The sequence below is a fragment of the Peromyscus californicus genome, unplaced genomic scaffold, assembly GCF_007827085.1.
Source record: "Peromyscus californicus insignis strain IS unplaced genomic scaffold, ASM782708v3 Scaffold_5__1_contigs__length_169319896, whole genome shotgun sequence".
NCBI classification, from domain to species: Eukaryota; Metazoa; Chordata; class Mammalia; order Rodentia; family Cricetidae; genus Peromyscus; species Peromyscus californicus.
In genome coordinates, this window is record NW_026294573.1 from 89,495,283 (window position 1) to 89,519,746 (window position 24,464).

A 24,464-nucleotide genomic window follows, 5' to 3' on the forward strand; every position below is an offset into this window, starting at 1 on the left:
TGTTATGCTCTGTTTTATCTTCCGAATAGATTTTTAATCTTCTGGGGAAGGCATAATGTTAGAACCAGGGAAACAACAAACTTCTGTTGTTATTTTTTCTTCCTTGAAGTTCAGAACTGTTTAAAATAAATAAAATACTACCTTTTTTTTAAAACTTTTCATCATTTGTTTAAGGGATGACTTGCCTTCTGCTTCCTTAGACTAGTTCAGGAGGGCAGTTAGGATGGACAACCAGCGCCTGCCTTGACTGACATGGTCTTTTCACTTTACTTCAGCAACTAAGTTCAGTATCAGTCGACTATTTTCTTCAGTATGTTCATTCGTAGAGAACTCAAGATCATTTCAGCAACCTATTTTGACCAACTCTTTTAAAAAAAGAGGAGAGAAATATACTCTAAATCAGTCTCCTTACAATCACTACCCATAAGACCCATTTCCCACTTCTACCTACTGGGCAAGAATTGAAAAAATTTCCAGTGAATTTTTTCATGTTTCCAGATGTAATAGCCACAACTCCTCAAACTGATTGTTAATTTTTTTGAACTTCTTTAGTTCTTCTTATCTTTAGTTACTCGGAATTCACTAATATACATGATGAGTCTAGTAACTCTAAGGAAAAGAAGCATTCTACACACTTTATGTCTGTGGATATAAATCTGCATGCTTTCATTTGTAGTTGTAGGATATGGTCAGTCAATCGATGCCACTGAAGACTGCAAATATCCTCCACTCAATTTCATTCTTTTTCTTACTAAGGTCTATCTCCCCAAATTCATCTATGCATGTGCATTTGTAAGATTATTCATCACTTCATGGAATGAGGAGAAAATTGGAAAGGTTATCAAACGTTATGCAGGAAGAAGAAAAGTAAAGATCCCCTGAGAAAAGACGAATGGTAAAATCACACAAGGCCATGTGGACCCTGTGGAGAGAATGAAGAACCAGAAGAAAGCAGACTGAAGTGGACGGATAGCCTGAAGTCTTCTGGCCACAAGAGGGAGAGGAGCTAGGAAGATAACAGAAATTTGACCAGTAAAGTTGAGGTCTCAGAGAGCTGAACACACACATTCTCTCTTCCTGGTTGGATGGCACTGAGACCTCATATTTCTGGGAAGAAATTATCACGCACACACAAAAAAAATGTATGAAAAGAAGGCAGAGAGCCCTTGAAGGAGAAGATAGATAGATAGATAGATAGATAGATAGATAGATAGATAGTAAGTAGTGTCCACCTGAGGTTGGGAATGAGTAGTTCATTGCTTGAAAACAAAGGCAAGGATGAGATGTCCCTCCTTTTGAAAGGAAGGGGGAACACCCACAGTATTGTAGAATTCGGGTGCCTATGGGACTTCTGGGTTGGACTCCAGAACATTACAGACTGGGGCCCTAAATTCTACTCATAACATCTTTATTAGGAAGAAGTAACTGGGAAACTTTCTGAGGGCAACCTTCAAAATTATTGGAAAAAAAAATCTTAAAGGAAGACTAATTAGGAGTGATGATCCATAATTTCATGGGACATTGGGAATAAAAATTCTAAGAAATCCAATGCAAGTAGTAATTAGGCAATAAATGACTCTGGAAGAAAATAAAGCACTATGAAAAGATAGTACAAACCTATGGTGATATTTTTTTGTACTGAAATGTGATTTTATTTGTATGTTAATAAATAAAGTTGCCTGGGGGGTCAGAGCTAATAGCAAGCCATAGCAGAAGCTGGGCAGTGGTGGCACACACCTTTAATCCAGATCACATGACAGGCAGATCTCTGTGTGTTCAAGGATACAGCCAGCATGGAGACACACACCTTTAATCTCAATACCAACCATAGAAGACCTGGAGGTCTGTATAGACAGGCAGTGTCAAGGAGGTCATGTGGTTGGGTTTACAACCAATGAGAAGGCAGAACAGAAAGTCAATAAAAAGACAGATACACAGGAAGTAGGCCTCTTTCTGAGGGAAAGGACAGCAGCAGCAGTGAAGGGTAAGAAAGGGTTTTTAGTATCAGCTCTCAGCTACTGCTCTGACCTCTTGGGCTTTTTGCATTTGGCTCTGTGTTTCTTATTTAATAAGACTGTTACATCTACACAAACCTCAACGAATAAGCCATAGCATTAAAAACAATGGGCAGTGATGAGAGGAAAGGCCAGGTTCAAGCACAAATTCATAATACTGAAGAAAGCAATACAAATGCTACAAATCAAAACAGAATAAAAGTTTTCAAAAGAAAAATAGAACATCTAAAATTCATGTACCTATGACACATATAATAAATTTGGACTTGGACAAGCCGATTGAAGAATCACTGAGAAAGAAGTTGACACTTAAGAAATCGTGAAGCCCTCAGTGCGTATGGAGAGGGAGGGGAAACCATGGAAGACCTGGGAAGATGGTGGAAGAGATTCGAGGCTCTCCTGACATCACAAGAGCGTGAAAGACTTAGAAGGGGGGAAGGGCAGAGAGGCAATGAGTGAAGAGATGAGGTTGTAACTGTCTCAACTTATAGCAACATCTGGATCTCTAGAAGCACTAAGCATCTGTATGGCTAGAAATACTAAAGTTGTGGCCGTTGAAATCAGAAAGTCATCATCACTTGTGAGGCCTTTAGAGCAGCACTACAGGCAACACAAGCTGTATGGTGGAGTCAAATGGTTTTGCCTCGGTCTCAGAGCTCTTTCTTTACTAAAATACTTGAAAACGTCTTCGTCATTCCGACCAGAAGTAGAATCATTAGTCACTTAGGAAATGAGCGTGTAGGAAGATTAATAAAAATAAGCTGACATTTGTGTTTTGAACTGTATCCTCCCTAAGGAAAAGAAAGCTGCCTGGTTTCTCTCCTTCAAGAGCACGCTGAATTTAATGACTCATTTCTAACACATAGAAGGTGGCAGAAGTGACTTCATGGCTTCTGAGTCTGGACTGCTAAAAAGAGAAAGAAAATCCATCCTGTTCTCCAGTGGATCTCAGGAAAACACTAAGTAAAGCTGTAACTTGTTGTAAGGACACTCAAGCTGCCCTGTACATGGACCCACAAGAGAAGGAACTGAGGATTGTCACCAGCCAGAATCAACTAGAACTAACCTGTGGGCATGCCAAGTTGGACCTGGCTCCTCCAACTTATCAAGCTTTCAAAGCAGTGAAGTAGTCAACATTTGAACTGTAAATATGACCCAGAGTATCCCAGCAAAATCACTCCATGATTCCTGACACATGGCAACGATGTTGTCTGTTGTCTTTAGTCATTGAGTTTTTTCTTTTTGGTTTTTTGAGACCGAGTTTCTCTGTGTAGTTTTGGTGCCTGTCCTGGATCTTGCTCTGTAGACCAGGCTGGCCTTGAACTCACAGAGATCTGCCTGACTCTGCCTCCCCAGTGCTGGGATTAAAGGCGTACGCCACCACTGCCTGGCTAGCCATCGAGTTTTCAGGTGAATTATTACACATTAATAGATAACTGGCACAGGCCCTGTGACAAGCTAGGATAAAAGCATTGATTATCAAAGATCAAAAGAAAAATGCCAACGCTACCAGAAACCGGAGCTGGCTTACCAACAACAGAACAAGAATGACCAAGAATTTTCCATCATTTATTATGAGAAGTCATGGGGTAACACTGAGAGAAAACATCTGCCAATTGGTATTTCAAAGCTCATGTAAAGCATGAGGCTAAACCAAGAACGATTCCATGTAAAAGAAGACAGGGAGAAATGGCTCAGAGGTTAAGAGTGCTAGCCACCCTTGCGAGGACAGGGGTTCAACTCCCAGCACCCACATGAAAGCTCACAACAGTAACTCCATTTCCAGGGGATCTGATGCCCTCTCTAGCCTCCTCAGGTACCAGGCAAGCATGTGGTACACAGACAGACATGCAGACCAAACACCTATATACATAAAATACATTTTAAAAATCTGAAATAAAAGAAGACAGAGTCTAGTACCCATAGATTACCACGGAAGGAACGAATGAAGACTGTATTTAAGAAATGAGAAATTGAACATATAAAGAGAAAAGAAACATGAGAAAGAAATAGTGGTATAGAACCTGGTGTCTCGTCTTAGCAGGAATATTAACTGTGGTATCTTGTGACGTTGAACTGTTAGAACAAAAGCACCATCTCTGTGTTAAAAAATGTTAAAGTCACCATCAAAGCAGAAAGGGTGACTCTAATGTCAGAATCAGCAAGCTGTGTGGAAGGGAAAAAAGAGGGGACAATACATTCAGCAGGGAGAAGGGTTAGGATAAAAAGGAAGCAGATAAAAGAAACAGCAAAATCAACACATGGTAAAGATAAGTAGAATCCTGAGGCTGAGGCAAAAGGATTGCAAGTTCAAGGCTAGCCTGCGCTATCTAGAAAGGCCCTGTAAATTAATTAATTGGTTAATTACTTAACTCTAACAAATATTAGAAATAAGTTTTCAAATAAAGTATAGATGACTAAACTTATCTACTAAAACCAACCAATTCTCTTGGACTGGATTATTTTTACAAATCAAGCTGTCTTCTGCTTACATCATAACAAGGTTAGGAATGAAGCAATCAAAGATGACAAAGCAATGAGAAAACCTCAAGTGAAAATGTATCAACAAAATTAATATCCAATAGAACAGAATTTATGATTAAAAAATCAGAGAGAAAAAGAGCAACATTGCCCAAAGGTTAAAACCACAACTTATAAAGGGGATTTAGAACAATAATGTACATGCATTCAATAAAATAATTTCAAAACATGTAAAATGCAAACTGGTAAATTTAAGAGAGGTCATTATCAAATGAAGCTGTTAACAGGAGCATGTTGAGAGTTGATCATTCAATGTGAGGCTAAGGGACCTATTTTAGATGACAAGGCCAACCTTTAAATGGGAAAGTCACAATTTTTTAAACATGTAAATGAAGGAGAAAAAGAAAACTGTGTCTTCTACTCTGGTCCAAGTGCAGTTTACTTTTGTGCCACGGTACAAATTTATGGACCATAAAACTAAAATAGAACAATTATGAATGCTACAAAGCAGCTTCTCAAAATAGCAGACTATAAGTCAAGTTCCCCTGGTTTCTACATGCACCTTCCAAACAGAGCTCCTGACCATTCTGTTACACAGAGACTTCACGTGGTCATTGTATTAAAGACGAAGATTAAAGAAAATTCCTAAAGTGTTTGTCAAGGAGAAATAAAAATTATCCTACCCATATAAAACACTGGAATTTTATTTGCCTTTTAAAAAGATCCTCTCTTCTGAAGATCGTCTGTCTGTTCTGTACTGTTCCTTTAGATGTTTGTAGCTTTCCTTGCAGTTAGTGCCTCAGAGAATTCTGACTCTGGTACCACAGCTTTACCTAATTCCGGGGATTTTGCTAAGGACAATCTCAGAAACTGGGAAATCGTACTCATGACTAAAATAATCTCCTGGTGTTTATATATGATACCCTGGAACCACCCCAATGTTGGATCTGAAAATTTTAATTTGAATTTTACGGTTTGCTGGGTTTTTTTAATCTGGTTCTTGCTCGACTTCTGCAAATTTCAGTTTTTTTCATCCAGAAGAAAAAAACGGAGTGATTGACTCCCAACTAAGAATTGTGGAGATTGAAAAACCATGAAAAGATGGGAGATACTTGGGGGCAAGTGGGGGAAGCTTGAAGGAGGGAATGGGGTATGCATATAATCAAGAAACATTGAGCATATGTATAAATTTTCCAAAAATATTTTCAAAGATACAAGCTATAGATAGGAACTTAATGGGAGGAAGGGGGGCTGTGTGGAGGTGAGAGGGGATGAGAGAGTACTGGACTGAGGTAACCAAAGTATATTATAACACAACAAATTTGTAAAAGAATAAATTATTAATTTAATAATAAATTATTAATAAAATATTAAATTTTTAAAATTAAAAAGGCAGGATTTTATGAACCAGTCAATAATAATAATAATTATAAACCATTGATTGAGGTTACAGCTACAAAGCACCAGAGGCAAAATTTGAAGTGAGATTTCTATCTATCTATTCATCTATCTACCTATCTTTTTCTTTCTTTCTTTCTTTCTTTCTTTCTTTCTTTCTTTCTTTCTTTCTTTCTATCTATCATCTATCAATAGTCTATCATCTATCTGTTTATCTGTCTACTATCATCTATCTGACTATTTATCTATCTATCTATCTATCTATCTATCTATCTCTTTCTAGGATACCCTTCTGACACATGAAGGCTGTTCTGTCCCTTCAGCATACTTCACAGGAGGTTTTATTTTATGTTTAATGTTGGCCTGCCTTAGCTCCCTGCTTTTTGGATATTGATCATGTTATGTGTGACTTTTTTTTTTTGTAGCTTCTAAAAGCATGTTCTCAACTTCATTCCTAAACTAAACTATCTAAGAGATGAACTACTCTGTGGAAAGACATATTCATCCTCTAGATACTGATACTAAACCATGGATGTGAATCTCTGTAGTTTATTTTAATCTCTTCTAGAATTGTGTTTTCTAAGAATCATTGAATAGGAGATGCCTCTTAGTAGACAAATGCTATCAACAGCCCAAAGGGGTCATTTTAATGGTTTTCATTTATTTATTTTTCATTAACTGAACAAAAGAGGGTTGAAGAGGAGTTGTGCTGTGGTTCCACAGCACTCTGTTTCTCAACAGATTGAACTTTTGTTTTTCAATTATTAAAAGAAAATCTGGAAATAATAATAAACTTCTTTAAAAAAAAAGATTGGATTCTCTTTTTGACCCTTGGAAGCAAAGAAAGAGGATCCCGGTATTACTCTCTGTCTCTTTTGAAGCAGGGCAGAGCAGGCATGAGGCAGTCGCCACTGTGTCTCCATCCCTGGAGGAAGTGGACCGAAAAGCCCATCCTCACCATGACTCTGCACTGAGTCCTCAACGGAAGAGCTACCACCTCATAAGACCAAGACTCTGCTGGCATCAAAGACAAGTCCGTGGCCTTTAGGATCACAGCATTTTTCTAGCTCATAAATAGGATTGGTGACTAACAAGCATGAGAAAGAAATATTTACCAAGTTGATCAGAGCAGAGCCTAGTGAACTCACTTGTTGGATGCTTAGGTTTATCTGTAGGTAGTACAATGATAAAAAGGAATTTTCCTTTTATTAAGTTGGTCCTGAAAATACCTCACTTTAGCCATCGGCTAATAAAGACTTGGGCTTCAGTTCCAAAGTACTTTTTCAAAGAAAAACCACCTTCAGCTTTGGTGAGAAGAGATGCTGAACTAGTTAATCACAGGAGGAGAAATCCTCCGAAGGCTACCCTTCTAAAACTTCTGTAGCTGAAATAATTTTCCACTCCCAAAAGCTTTGCAAATGTAGAAAGTTCCACATGTCATCCACCTAACTTCTCCTAATCTTATATAGCCATGGCAGGTATAAATAAAAATTAAGGTCATCTATCAAATTTTCTTCTTGATTGAAGCTCAGAAAATCAATTATTTTCTTTTATTTTTCAGCTAGAACTTTTAGCTAGAAAAATAGATAGGAGCCTACCAGCCTTAACCACCTTAGTCTGAAATAGCACCACAGTATTCTGGTTTACTAAATGGCTTGGGCTGGTAATATCTGTGACTTTCTTGGTGGGATTCTGAGTGTCTAATAGGGCCATCTGCCTCCAAACTGTAGATTCCCACACTCACACCATCATTTAAAAAATACATTCGATACGTAATGGAATCAAAAAGAACCTCAGTGAGAGCCTGATTCAAGTCACAGGCCTTAGTGGCCCTTGTGGTACCACTAATAGATGCTACCCCCAAACTCTCCCTTCTTACTACTCTCTGAGTATGGGTCAGGGTCAGGCTCTCTGTGTGCATGATAGATCTACATTCCCTACCACTGTTCATCTTCTTTTCCTCTCTCACTGAGGTGTGAGCCACACAACAGATGGCTCTTCATCATCAAAGCTCTGTTGGGTCCCACCTTTCTGAAGCTCTGAAGTTCCCATGACTTTTCACTCCTTTTGGAAATATTCAAGACATGAATCCATTTGTTATAGGTTGGACCTTGAATATCTCCCAATGGCCTATGTGCTATAAGGTTCTCTATTAGGAAGTGGTGAAACTTTTAGGAGGTAGAACTGGTTGGGAAGAATTTAGGTCACTGGAACCACCCTTGAAGAAGACATGGAACCCAGTCTTTGCTTCCAGGCCACTCTTAAGTGAACACAAGTCTCCTTTCTTACACACTCCCTACATGATGTATTGTGCTGCCCTAGACTCAAGGCCACCACAAGGCTAAGTGGCCATTGACAAAAATCTTCAGAATGGCTAGTCAAAACAAGCCTTTCCTCCTTTTAAGTTGGTTGTCTTGGGCATTTTGTCACAGTAACAGAAAGTTGACTGATAGACATCTTAATTTTTTCATACCTTTCTAAGCTATCTTATTACATTAAACATAGTAAGCACTAAACTATAATAATTTTAAATTATGACATTTATGTCTTATTACTTGTGGGTAAGCTATCTGTTTAGACTTTTAAGATGCATAAGGATTAGTGACATTCTAAGTAGACATCCTCAAGTCACTGTTTCTTAAAATGTAGCTCATGAATCATCTTCAGACGGCCAAGCAAGCCAGAAGAGGTGTGCTGGCTTTCCTGGAGCTGGAGTTATAGGTGGTTATTAGCCACCTCATGTGGGTGCTGGAACCAGACTCCAGTACTCTCCAAGAGCAGCAATGAGTACTTTCAGACACTGAATCCTCTTTACAGCTAACTCTTCCATACAGACAATGAGATGGGTACAATTCATCCATGAAATTAAAAAAAAGTATTTCTGATCCATTCAGTTTACTAGACACAACTAGGTTGCAAACCCTATTCTGAGATACATCCCAGAACAGGGTGTGGGGGTGCTGGAAACAGTGCAAGATAATGAGGCATATGAGACATTACTGGACGGAGCTTAGACATGCTATTTTGTCCATTTTCTTCAGTTGCTAAGGTTTTAAATCAGTTTTTACTTGAGATTTACTTGGGAACACTGTGATAGAAAAACCAATATTCCTGACAAGACTTTGGGGGCAAATATCTGTTTTTATAAAGAGTGAAAAGTGATGCAAGCTTGGGAAACACAAGTTGTTCTTGTATTCGTGTTATATATTTTTTTCTTTTTCTAGAGAAGTTGTCCCCACATAGCTTCTTTCCGGTGTGCTACTAAAAACACGTTCCTCTTTCATACACCTCCTTCCATAAGCTTTCCAACACCACTCATCACAGTGGGGCCAAAGCAAAGCTATAATCTCTAACAAGCAGCAGGCATGCAGGTGCAAGGCAATGCTGATTGAAGGTGGATTTATGTTCTTTGGAACCCAGATGAGCAGTCGGGAATGTTGACATTCTGTTTATGAAATATGAGAAACCTAGCCAGAAGCTTGCTCTGGATAGAAGTCATCGAGCTTTATAACAATGCTTCTAGCAGATGAGAATTCTGAGCACAGCTAGTATTTATGAGAAGCTGCCGTGGACACTGCTCTGCTCATCTGGAGAACTCTGTTCTCAGTATCTCCGTCCCTCCCTCTCTTTTTTTACACATGAAGAAATAGACTTTCAAAGGTCAAATAAGTTATTCAAACTTTTGTAACTAGTAAGCAGAACCAGGATTAACACCCAGGTCCAGCCAATTAGTATGCAACCCCTCCAGAGGCCTGATCCATGCTACTTCTGTGTACAAGAAGGAGTCACAAATGGATGTTGGAAGATGGTCTAGGAAACCAGGACCACCACGTTCTATTGCTAACCTTGGTGTCAAATTTCATTATCTGCAAATTAACTTATTTCTTATGCCCCCCCATTCCAGATGTAAAGTAATGATTACAATTCTGATAGTCTCAAACTTAATAAAAATGATCTCTGTTTTAAATAAAAATTTCTGTTTTGCCATTGGTGAATTGCATTGTTTCTGCCTCAAAGATGAAGTTGATACATGAAATAAAGGACTGTTACCATCTTCATGAATGTTAACATCATTGTTTGGGATTGCAAAAAATATTTAATTAACCCTACTTAAGTGGCAAGTGGAGGACCTAAGTTTTGAACTCAGGAAATTTATCCTAGGCTCTGGAGCCCATCCAGTTTCCATGACAATCTGGAGCATATGCTGTTAGCCAGAACAGTATGTTCCCTCCAAGAATCATACATTACATAGACTCTCATTCATGGAGGCAGATATACTAATTCAAATCTCAAAACTATACATTTGATATCTGAGGAAAATAACTAAAGGTAAAATTACTTGAACTCCTGCTCATCATAGAATTTAAAAAGCTTTTCATGGTCTCTTTGCATCCAAATACATGAATTTTCAGTTTGAATTTAAGCCCCCCAAACAACCGAGTAACTTTTATCTATCACTTAGCACCTGGAACATTGATCGGTTATGTTTGTTGGGTATATTATTTTATTAAAGTTTCCTATTCTGTATATGTGTATTTCTGTGTATTAAAATGAGACCAGTCGTTTTAATACACAGAAAGTGAAAATCAAAACTTCCTCCAACTAGAGACCATCAATTTCTGTTCAAATTTACTTCTCATTTCAAATAATTAACAAATAAATAAACATTGAACAAACCATTTACTTGTTTTCAAGCCTATTTTCTTTGGAGTAGATTAAAAAGACCTCCATATCCCTCTGACTTACATGGTTATTTATTCAGTACGATAATTACTAATGTACCTTCTATTCCTCGGAGTCTTTAGTGACAAGTCTGCAAAGACAGGACCATTGTCACATTCTTCCCCTAAGGTCTTACAGAACTCTAGGAAACCACACAGAATATCCAAATCGGCAGGTCAGACTCTTCTTGGAGCATGCACCCATCAAATCATGCAGATTTAGTTTTGCCAAAGATCCCCGCTAGGGCTATCAGAGGCTTAGTCCTTTTTCTTTTGTTTGATTCTAAATGCAGGATCTACTCATGACAGCAAAGCAAACCTGTTAGTGGCATCCAACAAGTAGACCTGATGCCGAGAACAGGACCACAGCACATCCATTCAAACTGCAATCACTGAGACACAGCACACATGGGGTTAAATACCTCTCTCTGTGGCATTTGTCATATTAAGAGCTGTAGCATAAACAAAGGAAAAAGCAAGTCAAATGTGGTATAAACATTACACAATTGCTTCCACTCTTGTAAATGCAACAGGAAAATCTGATCTCCAACAGAGGAGGCAGGCAGAAGTCTAAGATTGTGAAAACCCTGCTATCTATTATATGTATGTTTATTAATATAAACTTCAGGAATATGATAGATGATCAAGAGATTGGTGGGCTTGTAGCTAAGTAGATCAATGACATAGATAGATGATAGTTGGATGGATGGATGGATGAGTGGGTGGAAGATAGGTAGATAGGTAGGTAGATAGAAAGATAGGTAGGTAGGTGGTAGGTGGGTGGATAGATGGATAGATAGGTGGGTGGATAAGTTGTAGATAGGTAGATAGATAGATAGATAGATAGATAGATAGATAGATAGATAGATAGGTGGATAGGTGGGTGGATAGATGGACATATAGGTAGACAGACAGGCAGACAGAGAGACATCATTGTTTATTTAGTTAAAGAGGATCTACTTGGTTGTTTAAAAAAAAAATCTCGAGGAGACAAGTTTCTAAATAGACTTGGCCAGCTGCATGGGTATGCAAGTAAAGCTTCCAGACTGCAGGAAAACTGTTGATAGCCCTCGGATGCCCAGACTAGGAACAGAGACTCATGTCCCGGAGCCACTTAAAATTTCCACACTGCTTGCTTTCCCTCCCTGCTGCCAACATTCCTGTTCATGTGGAGATAAGATGTGCTTTTCAAAGCCTCGTGGAAAGAGAAGAAGCTAAATGTTAGAGAAGCATATAGCAGCCCTCTACATCGAAGGACTCTGTGCACGCTCTTGTCCGCTTCCAGCCCCCTCTGGCTCTCATGGGCCCCTTTTGTATAGAGATCAAGCCACATCACACAGTGAAAGCTCCAGGAGGTCTCAGGCAGCTCCAGCTTCCTTTCTGTCCAACCTTTATTTCTCCATAGCTTAAAATGCCAGAAGCAAGCCAACTCGTAAAAGATAATGCCGTCACCGGGGATCTTGGCACATTCCAACATCAATCTGTTTTAATTTGGGTCTTGAGAACTCTCCATTCATTTCATTTTTCTTCATCTAACAGGACTCATGTGGATATGATATCTACATGATGCAGTAAGATCTATATTCAGTGCCAGATAAATTAATTACTATTTATTAAATATATTTTAAAGAGGTTCATGCCACTGGTTAAAAATAGGAGCAAAGGGGCTGGAGAGATGGCTTACAGGTGAAGAGCACTTGCTGCTCTTGCAGAGGATCAGGGTTCAGTTCCCAGCACCCAGGACAGGTAGCTCTCAATTGATTGTAACTCCAGCTCTGGGGGATCTGACACCCTCTTCTCAACTCTGTTGTTACCTGCAAGCATGTGATGTACACACATATACTCAGGCACCACATATACATACTCATAAAATAAGAAGATGAATCTGTTTAAAGGGAGAATGGGAGACGAAATTCAATCTTTCCCTGCAGAGTTGTTCCCAGTGACCATCTGACTTTGAAAGCCAGCCTTCCCATTCACATCAGCACTTTCCAGTGTCATCTCCCTGGGCCACCGAGTATCTGCCCCTGGCTTTAGAGGTGCTCAGGGGGAAACATTCAGATACACAAGAAAACACCTTGACTCACTCTTTGGATGTGAACCATATCTAAGTAAAATGTAGAGCCTATTAGGTAGGCAGGATTTGCCCTTGAGAAAAATATTCCTACTCTACAGTACTGGAAAGTCACTGTCTCTGATTTCAACCTAACAAAAATAACAAAGGGTAACAATTCTTTGAGGAGCAAAACTTTGTATGGCATCATTCCACTGGGGAAAATGGCATTCTTGCTTCTATGGGACTTGGTTAAGATAAGTGATGGCAAGGAGAAGATAATTTCTAGTCTAATAGAAGGCAGCTTTATAAGCTAGTATGCTTAGCTTATTTCTGATAGCTGGATATTAATTCTCATATTTGGAGATAGTTAAGGAATGACCATAGCTAAAGGCAGAAAACCACAGTCTAAGTACAGCTTCCTTTAGCCTCTGTAAGATCAATTCCAATAAGCATTGACGTGCACAATAAAGGGATAAAGATAGCCATCCCTGATTGTAAGAAACTGATGATTCTACAATGTGACCAAGATATATGGCCAAATACTAAAAATGAGCATTTTGGGGTTTATGTAAGAGATCAAATAGATTTTCCTGGTTGTATCCTGCCATAAAACTTATCCTAAATTCATTGTTCCCGAGGTCCCAGAGACAAAGTCAATCTTCCATAGGAGGATGGGCACAGTCATGAGACTAACAGCCCTTTTCTGCAGTCCAGATGACTATGGAATTCGGGAAACAGCAGAAACTCCCCAACAAGGTCTAACCAGTGTACCTCCTCAGGTCTCACCTCGAAGAGTGCTGCCCTTTTCTACGGGAACTTAGATTTGTTTTATATTTTCCTCTTTGCTGTAAGTCAGTAGCCAATGAAGCTGGAAAGCACTCATGAAGATCAGAGCCCAAACTCAGTGTTCGTGCTCAAGCCTCCAAACTGCTAGAGAATCTGAACAAAAATTTCAGGTTTCTGCTTGTCAGTACAAAAAGGAGCCAGGTGCACAGAGAATCTAGGCATGTACCTGTTCTATGACCCCTTCACCTACTCTATCTAGAAAGTTGTGTCTACTTCCTCTGTAAATGTCAGGCAGATGGCTTCTTGGATTGATTTCATTCCCTGAGGGAAGGGCATGCTTTGTATTCTGCTCACCCAGGTCCTCACCCCAATATTCTTCAACTGAAAGCGAGTGCTAGTCAACCTCTAGGCTAGATCGATGGCTTTTGACTAAACTTTTCCCATCCTTGAATTTGTTCCAGAACAGCATGGAACAACAAGTCTGCAAAAACAACACATCACACTGATGAATGGAAAGGCTCACAATATCTTATCAGAGCAGTGCAATATTTGGAAGGTATACTTTTTCAAAGCATAAACATGTGTATTAACTGTTTCTAACTATAAAAGTCTCTTTACAAAGGTTCAAAAAGCATAGGGCTATTTGAATTCTGTAATCCAAGTAGCTGCTCACATAATTCTATACAGGAAGATGTAGGCTACTAGCTCTGATATACATTTACTCTAGCATATCTTATAACATGCAATGGTGTTTAACTTGTTTTTTTTTTAACTTATGAACAGTTACATAGGTAATTAATTGGTATTTTTCAAGTATGTGGTAATCCCAGTGCAAGGACTTATTAAAGAAGAAAAAAACATAGCCTAAAAAAATTATGTATTGTTCATTATGTGCCTGTATTAACCAATGCTCATGGCAACTTAAGATATAGATGGTGGTTTTGTTTGTATTTTAAAGATGGGGAAAATGAGACTCAGAATATGTGTGATGAATATTCTTAGACATAAAAATCTATTTCATTCTTTTTTAATGGCTGGATAGAATTTCATCATAGTCTCCTTTTTTATTGATATACATTATAATTCTTTTTAGTTTTTGCTATTATATGTAACTTTGTAGCAACTAATCTCAAATATACTTATATAATTTTCATGTGTGTGGTTTTTTGAGACAGGGTTTCTCTGTGTAGTTTTGGTGCCTGTCCTGGATCTCTCTGTAGACCAGGCTGGCCTTGAACTCACAGAGATCCACCTGGCTCTGTCTCCAGAGTGCTGGGATTAAAGGTGTGCGCCACCACTGCCCGGCTACTTATATAAATTTTTATTTAGACAGGTCAGAATTTAAATTATTATGACAAATCTGTGTAAATCTTAAAGGTTGATATTTTTTCCTAAAAGACCACCACTAAACTATCCTAAATTATCAGCTAATTTGAAAGTGATTGCTCAGTGTGTTATTCTTTGCATGCAATTGTTTTTTTCTTCAACATTTCAATAACATCTAGTTGTTTTATTATGATACATCTGGATAAAGCTGACTCTGTTGACTGATCAGGACTTGATGTTCATGGCTTACTTGAGGGTTTAAGTCTTTCATTACATCTGGTACATTCTCAATCATGTTCTTGAGGACTGTTTTTTGGTTTTTTTTTAAATTTTATGCTATCATATTTTTCATTATTTCTAAACTCACTTCATCTTTTCCATCTTTTTAAATCTAGTTGCACTGGTATCTAAATTCTAAAGTGGTTTCTTAAATGAGTTAATGATCTCTTTGTCTCTATCATTACTCTTCCATCAGATTTCAATTTCATCCATTATATTTTTCATTATTAAAAGTAGTTTCTCAAAATTGCCTTTCTGTTTTCTTTTTCTTTTCTTTTTTCTTCTCCTTTTCTTCCTTCCTTTCTTTCTTTCTTTCTTTTTCTTTCTTTCTTTTTCTTTCTTTCTCTTTCTTTCTTTCTTTCTTTCTTTCTTCCTTTCTTTCTTTCTTTCTTTCTTTCTTTCTTTCTTTCTTTCTTTCTTTCTTTCTTTCTTCCTGTTGTTGTTTTTCAAGACAGGGTTTCTCTGTGTAGCCCTGACTGTCCTGGAACTCACTCAGTAGACCAGGTTGGCCTTGAACTCAGAGATTCACCTGCCTCTGCCTCCATGAGTGCTGGGTGTGCCACCACTGCCCAGCTCAAAATTGCTTTTCATCTTTCTAAACTACTGTTTAATTTATTCTTTGAAAATTTCCCTCATGCATACAATACAACTTGCTCATGTCCATCCCCACTCCTCACTTCACATCCTCTTCTTCTTAATTTATTTTCTCATCTCACAATGGGTCCAATCAACGATGCCCTTATTCGAATGCGTGTGAGGTCATCCACTGAGGCATGACCACTCCCCAAAAGAAAAGTGTCCCTCCCTCCCCAACGCCATGGACTGTGACTGCCAATAGCTACTCTGTGGGGATGAGACTTCAGAAGCCCCTCTCCTCCGGGTTGGAATTTTAATCTGGAAACATACATTTCTTTTACTATTCCTCCTTTTGTGTCTTTAACTGCTTTGAGCATATTTATTTATGTTCAATACTCTGTAATTCTGCTGACTGCATTCCTTTTCATTGTGCTGACTCACACTTGCTTGAGTCCCTTCCCACACAGCTACAATTCATGCTGCAAGCTCATCCTTACTGTGTTTTCACCCATCAAACTATTGTGTCCCCTGATGAAGGCACTTCCACTTTCAACATTTTTCTTGTTAAACTTTCCACTTACAACTTACTCTTTATGTTCATTTCTCGCTCCAAGGATCCCCAGACTGCATTGTTGTATTGATTTAATATCATACCTCTGTGTTCTGAGTGTTTAATATTTGTTTCTAAGAAGACTTTCTTTTACTCTCTCATAATTAAAATTCAGAAAAAGACATACAAATGCACGTGTGTGTGTGTGTGTGTTTGTGTGTGTGTGTGTCTGTCTGTGCACACCCATGAATTGTCCTGGCTCCTCTTGCCATCACTAATCTTCTCAGCCCTAAGTAAGGGTCTCAGTGTTTGTTTCTACCTCTTATGGGGTCCAAAACCTTGTCTTCTCATCTCTCTGGATCTTAAGACTGGGAGACGGAGATGGGCAACTCACCCACTGCCGCAGAGCAATGGGGAACCTGCTTAGGAGCTTACTAACAAAGTTGCTCAATTTCTAATGATCTCTGGTGTCCAAATATTGACAATTTATCACCGTGAACTGTGTCACTAAAATTCTGAATTTCTGAACCGTTGTAGCAGGAAGGCTTTCCCGTCATCGTATCTGTCCTACTGCTAGAGCTATAAGATTTAAGCCCAGGCCTCAACCCACCTGGATTCAGTGTTTGGATGTTAAGCTACATGAATTTCATGAATAAAGATTCTGGATTCAGAACTTCACTCTCTTGGGGGGGTATTTTCTTGCCCTATTCTCCTTTCTGCCAAGATTCCAATACTCAGGCCTTGCCTTTAAACATAATGTAAACACACTTTTTCTCAACATGTATCTGTAGAGCAGATCAAAATTGGTGCCGCTGGGAGGAGCGTGATTCGGCCATGCTTCAGTCATGCGGAGGAGGCCCCTCCTTCCATATCCATGAGCCTGTCCTCTGCTAAAACCTTAAAGTTGTTCCACAATCCCATGTTTCCTTCTGAGTCATCCTTCCCATCCCATAGCTATTTTAAAATCTTTCCACTCTCCTTGCCCCTGCCCCCACCCCATGCCCTCCTTCCAGAGGATAACCTACCATCTACTCCCTAAAGGGAGCAGAGACCATGAGAACAGCCTTCTGAAACCCAAAATGCCTGATTTATAAACTGACTCGTATTGGAAAATGTCTCCATTTCCCTTCTTACTCCAAGGAAGAAAGTTTTCTTGCCCCTAAGGAGAGCAGCTGTATAATGTATCACGGAAGCCTAGTCACTTCAGAAAGCAAAAGCTGGATTCTATTAATAATTATTCCAGGACAACAGGTGTGAAGCAGAACTGTCCTGGGAAAACAGGACATGTGGTCATATAAAGTTTGTAGTTCCACCTGAACCCTGGATGTAACCCCTGTGTGTGCCAAAGTACCACGCTCCTTGGACCGTGTCCCCCTCCTCTGTATGGTCAAATTTCCCTTCTTAGGATATTTTAACATGCTCCGTCTTTCTAGCCACTCCCTAGTCTGACTCTTTGCCTCTTTGTGCCAAGCTCATTGAAAAACTTGTTCCCTGCTCCTCTTTTTCTCTCTGCATTTACAGGATTCTGGATTCTTCTTCTCTCGATTCCGTCCTGATGCTGCTCTAGACAATATCTTGGAGAACCGTCTTGCCTTAACCTTCATTGTTCCTTGATTTCCTAAAATGGCACAGCATAGGACCTTCCTATTTTGACAAGTACTCTGAGTGACAAGTATACGAGGTCCTCAATGTAAAGCATTTAGATCAACAGGACATTTTAACATTCTAGGCATCCCATCCCTTCTGAAAGGCATACTCACTGGACCAGCTTGAGTTTCATTGGGAATTCTGCATGTCACAGGTGGTATCTTTTGACATAAGACAGAAGGGTAATATGGTGGTTTGGGTGAGAATGACCCCCATAGGCTCATATGTTTCAATATATGGTTCCCAGTGGACAGAACTGTTTGGGAAGGATTCAGAGGTATGGCCTTGTTGGAGAAGGCATGTTACTGAGGGTTAGGTTTTGAGATTTCAATCCCAGTGTGCCTTCTCTGCCTTCTGCTTGTGAATCAAGATGTGAGCTCTCAGCTGTTCCTACTACCATGCCTTTGCTTCATCATTGTGGACTCCAACTCTCGGAAACTGTAAGCCAAATTAAATGCTTTCTTTTATGAGTTGCTTTGGTCATGGTGTTTTGTCATAGCAACATTAAAGTACCTAATAGAGGTAGTTATTTGTCTACCTCTATTGTCTGTCACTTTAGAGACCTGGAAGCCTGAAGATGGTAATTTAAAAAGAGTTGTACATCCCATGTGACAGGGTATTTCTTTCATAATTTGTTATGACAGCTAAGATGTGCTTAGTGCACTGTACACAGTGTGTTGACATGCCTGGTGTATTTTTTTTTTTTGGCTAGAGGTTACTAGTGGTATGCCCATCTGTAGCTAGCATAAAACAGCCTCAAACAGCAGAGTGGAGTTCTGCTTCAAAAGAGCAAGATCATAACTAACATGAAGCTACTAAGTGGATAGATACATACATTTATCAGTTCCAACTGAACATGACCCAGTCTTACCTTCGGCCCTCACCTCTTCAGGACCAGCAAGCATTTGCAGGCATTTTGAGGCATCTCCCAACTATCTTGCTATCACTTTTCCATGCATTTTGAGTTGTAGGTTGAACCAACTCTTCCTTGAATAGGTTCTGTCTGAACTGTAACTTGTGCATATGCCCAGCTCTTTGTGAACAAGGAAATCAACTTCAACTTTTAGGAACTTCCTGAGCCAAAACAGATTTGCTGGGGTCTTTTTATGTCTTAATGGCAATAAAAATTATGACAGATATCATTTATGCTATGCTTATGATGTACTAGTATACCACACTTTGGGAGCATTTTGATCAGAAGTAGAGGAAGTCGAATAGACATAGGAGCTGAAATGATTGTTTTACCAACTGTTAGAGAAGTTTCAAATGTTAGCACGTGCTCTCAGCCATAATGAAGGTTTAAAAAACCTCCAGCATATGTCAAAGCAACAAGCGTGATCATTTCGGTGTTAGGAAGACGGACGTGGTGTCCCATCTTATTGTTTCAAAATTAAGTGGCAGGGAAAGAGCGGACTGTGTAAATGGGCTCCAGCGAATTAGTATTGGTGATAAATTTCTCTAAGTCAATTTGCAACAAGTTGTTTTAATAGCTGGGAAGACAGGAAGCTTGAATTTGATAGATTGATAAGGGATGCTTTTTGTAGAATTTTATGTGAATGGACAACATTCATTCTACACCATTCTATGGAGCATTCAAAGCAATCCTGGACCTAGGCAGGAATTCAGGGTATCTGAGGTAGGTTTCTGAATGCAGTTGTATGTTTATTTAGATTTCACTGGAAAAAATGTCAATTGCGTTCTAATCCTTACATAAAATTGATAGCTTAGAAGGTATTAAGTTATACCGACAATATTGAGAACTATGTCAAGATATATATCTATATTATGTGTTCTTATCTAAGATATATTATACATTATATGTATTATTTGCCATTTCCTAATGGAAATTTTATGAGCAGTTGGTGTAATGACTCCATAAAAATGTTGCCCCTACTAGAGAGAGATATGGAAAAGGAGGTAATTGAAACTGTGAGAGAAAGGACATGGGGCTACTCAGGAAATAAAAATAACTTCAATAAAAGTCTCAGTCAGAAGAGAAATTGCAGCAAAGGATAGATTTTAGCCAAAGCAGAATGGGGTGGCTCAAAAATCTGGGATCCATCAAAATCTTTCTTGATTTAATCACTGTTTCTGCTTGTATATCTAATCCAACATTTCATCAGTCAGAAAAGAAAAATAAAGGCAGAAAAATCTGTAGCCATTGTCTGTGAAGTACATTCAAGGCCAGACTGCTGGTATAATCAATAGCTTATTAATTCCTTAAACTTGATTTTACAGAGGAGAAAAAAGTTAGAGCTCTTGAATCCATGGCTCAGAACAGAAAAAGTTAGAAAGGATTTCACACCTGAGGAGCTCACACAGTACAGGTCTGCTGGCAGTCCCCGTCCTCCGCCCCCCGCCCCCGCCCCCATTTGTGGATAATAGGTTTGCTTCCTCACAAAATACACCCTGATTACAGTTTTTCTTCCCTCTACTCCTCCCCATTCCTCCCCACCCCCCCTCCTATATGGATCCTAGTTCCTATTTTTAAACCAAATGTGATAAAATTTTAGGTAAAGAACCAGATGAATAGGGAATAGAACACTAAAATTTGTTTGGATTCTGGTTTCTCAGTAAGGATCTTTCCCACCCATTTATTGAATTAACTAATAAAAAAAACACTTTACAAACAATTACTATGTTGAAAGCATTAATTGCTACATGGTTCACAGAATTAAGACCATGTTTTATATATTTGATTCATTATCTTATTTTTCTCATCTTTTGTGAAGCCCTAATTTGAAAAAGATTTTTCCATTTTTCTATTGTTTAGAAATCAATCCAAATGTATTAAAAGATAAAATTACTGTCTCCAAATTTATAAATAAGGGAATTGTCCAAGCCAAAAAGTCACACTAAAATGGTGCCATGTTGTTTTATCATTATCATGAATTTTGTTTACTGCAATGGTCAAACTTATCAGCATCTGGGGTAATAGATAGAACCTGATCTTTTATGCTAGGGATATGTCTTCTGACTTCTTTGTTGTCATAGTCTTGCCCTCAGAGCTGATGAACCACAGCTTCCTACGTCACATCTTTCTCAGTCCAGAGCACAGCCTTCCCAGCAGATGGTGATGGACGCACGCTGCCTCTTACCCTCAACTTCCAACTTCACCAGTTTGGAATAAGCTGTGCCCAGGCTGTTCTTTGCCACACATCGGTACTGTCCTGCATCTTCCTTTTGCACATTATGGATCCTTAAACTCCCCGATTCCAGAACTGCAATGCGGGAATTTTCCTGCCAAAGACAGGGACATGTTTGAAAACAGCCTCAGTCAAAGACACACTTGCCTTATTCCATTGATTTATCACTGTCCTTAATACCCAAAATATCAGCCTCTATCCTACCCATGCATGTTAACATAGACTACTGAGACCATGCAAGATCATGTCAATTCACCATCTCAGTGATCTCATGAGACTGCATCTATCCTTTACCCCCCTCAACTCATTAAAACACAGCACTAATCATGACTTCCAAAAGTCATGTTTATGTCTGTTTGATTGAAAGCATTGTGCTTTGGGACTGGAGGTGTAGCTCAGTGGTGGAAAATGTGCTTAGTATACACACAGCCATAATTTCACCCCCAGAATAAAACACGAAGCACGACAAAAATTTAAAACATTGCTTTCAGTTACCACGCTTTACCATACACCCTTAGGGTAGCCTTAGGAGAATGCATATCCTTTGAGGATTTTAAAATTACTCCTTGGAATTCAGATGTGAGATTTATCTTCTCTTTTTGAATTCACTGCAACTTGAGTAAGGTGGACAGAGTCAGTCATATTGCTTTTTATTGTAGAAAATGCATCCAGACTTATAACAAAAGGAAAGCCATGGCGTGTAAATATTGTCATTAGAGTTGGCAAAGCTCATCAGATTTATAGTTTGTTTCAGTTATTTGATATATGCTGACAACTATGTATATTTCCCGTGGAGTGTGCACGGCCTGGTAAGATGGGAACAGAGTCTGTAATCTCATTTTCAGGTGAGACAAAGCCATGGAGATGATCATGATGCAGAATAATAATTTATTAGTAAGCATGGAGACAATACACAGAAGTGTTACAAGCTAAGCCAATAAATAGTACATCTTGTGTGTGTGTGTGTGTGTGTGTGTGTGTGTGTGTGTGTGTGTGTGTGTGTGTGAATGTGGTATATCTACATGCCTGTGCAGATGTGTGCATCTATATGCATGTATGTGGCCAGAGGTGGATTTCAGATGTCCTGATCTATTGCTCTCTGCTTCATTCCTTTGAGCCAAGATCGTAACTGAGTTTGGAGCTAGACTGACGGACAGCAAGCCCCACCATCTGCCTGTCTCCTCCTTCCAAGCACTGGGCTTACAGGTACACACTTATGTGGATGCAGATGAGCTCAGGTACTCATGTACAGCAAGCACTCTGACCCGTGAAACAATCTCTCCAGCCTAAATGACATAGCTTTCATTTAACTTCTCCTCATTGCTGAGATGTGTTTGCCTCTGCTTATCATTCCCAGTCTCCTTGCTCTAATTTCTCACCTTTGTTTTCTCATTTTCTTCCTTCCAATCCTCATCTCTCTCCTCCCAGAAACTGCCAGTTCTAAAACTTGGGTGTTGGTTCAGCTTTGGTATCCCTAAAGTCTCAAGCATTCAATGTTAAAAAATAATAGTAATAAGTTGTTCAGCTGAGCAAGAAAAACGAGCCTTGCTTTGCTTGGGCTCAGCCCCATTTTATCTCCAATGCTGCTGATTTCTATCTCTTCTGTCTGCAAGACAGTTCCTACTGGAATGCCCTAGAGCGAGGGTGCATAATTAGTAATCGAATAATTTAAGTTTGGCTAATGCGTATGGAGAAAAACATATACTAGAAGTTTGTTAGCATGCAAGTAGATGTTTAGAGATATTTAAAATATGACTTATACTGGTTGGAAGGAGAGCTCAGCCATTAAGAGTGCATGGTGTTCTTGCAGAGGACTGGAATTGAGTTCCCAGCACCCACATTGGGTGGCTCACACTGTCTTCAATTCTAGTTCCAAAGGATCTGATACTCTCTCCTGGCCTCCATGGGTACTCATATCCATTTATGCACACACACACACACACACACACACACAGGAATAAAAGTAAAACATTTATCTTTAAAAAGGCTGTCTTATACACAGATTTTAATACACTAATCACTTACCCTGAGAGCACTGTCCCCCTTGATCCAGGAGACGGATGGCTTGGGGTTGCCCATTGTTGTGCATGGTAGAACTGCTTTCAGTCCCTCTATTATTTTTACATTAATGGGAGGGCGAGTTATTTTAGGTTCTGTGGGGAAAATGAAAGTCGAACATAAAAAGATAATGCATCTATATTGAAATAGGGGTTCTAGCTTTCTAATTAATTCTTATTATTCATTCCAAGAATCATCTTTGGGATCTTGAATTAGGAAGTTTGCCAAAGGCTAACATGGTTCATTAGGAGGTACCAAATGGAAATCCGTCTTAAAGGATGGCTAGATCCATTTTGTTAAAATCTCTATTTTCTTTTGCAAAACTCATATTTATAAAGCGTACTTGATATCTGAAATTTCTTAGTATTCCTTATTTTAAATGACACATAATAAAAAGTCAATCAGCACTAACTGTTTCCATAATAATTCAACATTGTATACTTTATACCATAGATGTGAAACACTTGAAAATTACCCTAAGTTAATCATATCATTTTGAATTATGGCCTTCTTGCTCTTTAGTTTCCATCTTTTCGTTGACTTCTTTTCTGAGTGAAGGTCTCGGTACATAGCTCGGATGACCCTGAACTCACTGTATTGAAGAGACTGGCCTCAAATTTGAGGGCATCCTCCTGCCTCTGCTCCCAAGTGCTGAGACTGCGTCTGTTTCCAGGTCTAGTTCTCACTTTACTTTGACTACTAAATGTGATGCTTTCTCTAGAAAGCATGTTAGTAGCTAGAAAAAGCTTCTGACACAGTTTGGAGAATCAAAATTCTACAAAGAGAAGTTTACCCTTCTGCCAGCACTCAGGCCAATGTGTCTGAAGAAACAGGTGATATTGGTTCATTTTTATTCTCCACTAGGAAGTTTTGAAAAGAAGTTATTAAATCTAACATGTAGAACTGAGAGGTTCAAATGCCTCAGAGCACTCATAAAGTAATTAAGCTGCCTCGTGTCCCTAGTGATCTCATACTGTAGATACAGAACAGAGAGGTGCCTTTGTGGAACAGATTTCTGAAGGGTGTGTGTGTGTGTGTGTGTGTGTGTGTGTGTGTGTGTGTGTGTGTGTGTGTGTGTTTGCGCGAGCATTAGGCCACCTTGATAGAGATAAGCAAGGGATAAAGACTTCTCTTTTTCCTCACATGTGAGTATATGGGAGGGCTGTGGAGCCTTTTGTGTCCATTGTCAGTCATATATACAAAGATTAAATGCCTGTTGGTTTTTAATCAAGGCATTTATTTCCTCTTACAGTTAATATGGTTCTACATTGTAGCAAAAGTACAAGACAGGCTTAAAATACTATATAGGAAAATGTGAATCTTGGCCATTTGGCTGTATTCTAGAATTTATAATAATATTTTATACTTAATGGTAGGGAACACTTCAATTTTAGGTATTTGCTGGACATCTCAACTGTGGGTTGT

General features: G+C 39.0%; 1 protein-coding gene across 7 annotated transcripts in view; it reads right to left on the reverse strand.

Moving 5' to 3' along the window:
* The window catches only part of Musk (muscle associated receptor tyrosine kinase), a 91,612-nt gene that overhangs the window by 53,519 nt on the left and 13,629 nt on the right, over window positions 1-24,464 (reverse strand). For all 7 annotated transcript variants that reach the window (XM_052716972.1, XM_052716969.1, XM_052716968.1 and 4 more), the window contains exons 4-5: window positions 23,007-23,134; window positions 20,934-21,075 (exon numbers count right to left, since the gene is read on the reverse strand). In XM_052716972.1, the coding sequence (XP_052572932.1) occupies window positions 20,934-21,075; window positions 23,007-23,134 (270 nt within the window). The remainder of the gene's footprint in view (window positions 1-20,933; window positions 21,076-23,006; window positions 23,135-24,464) is intronic.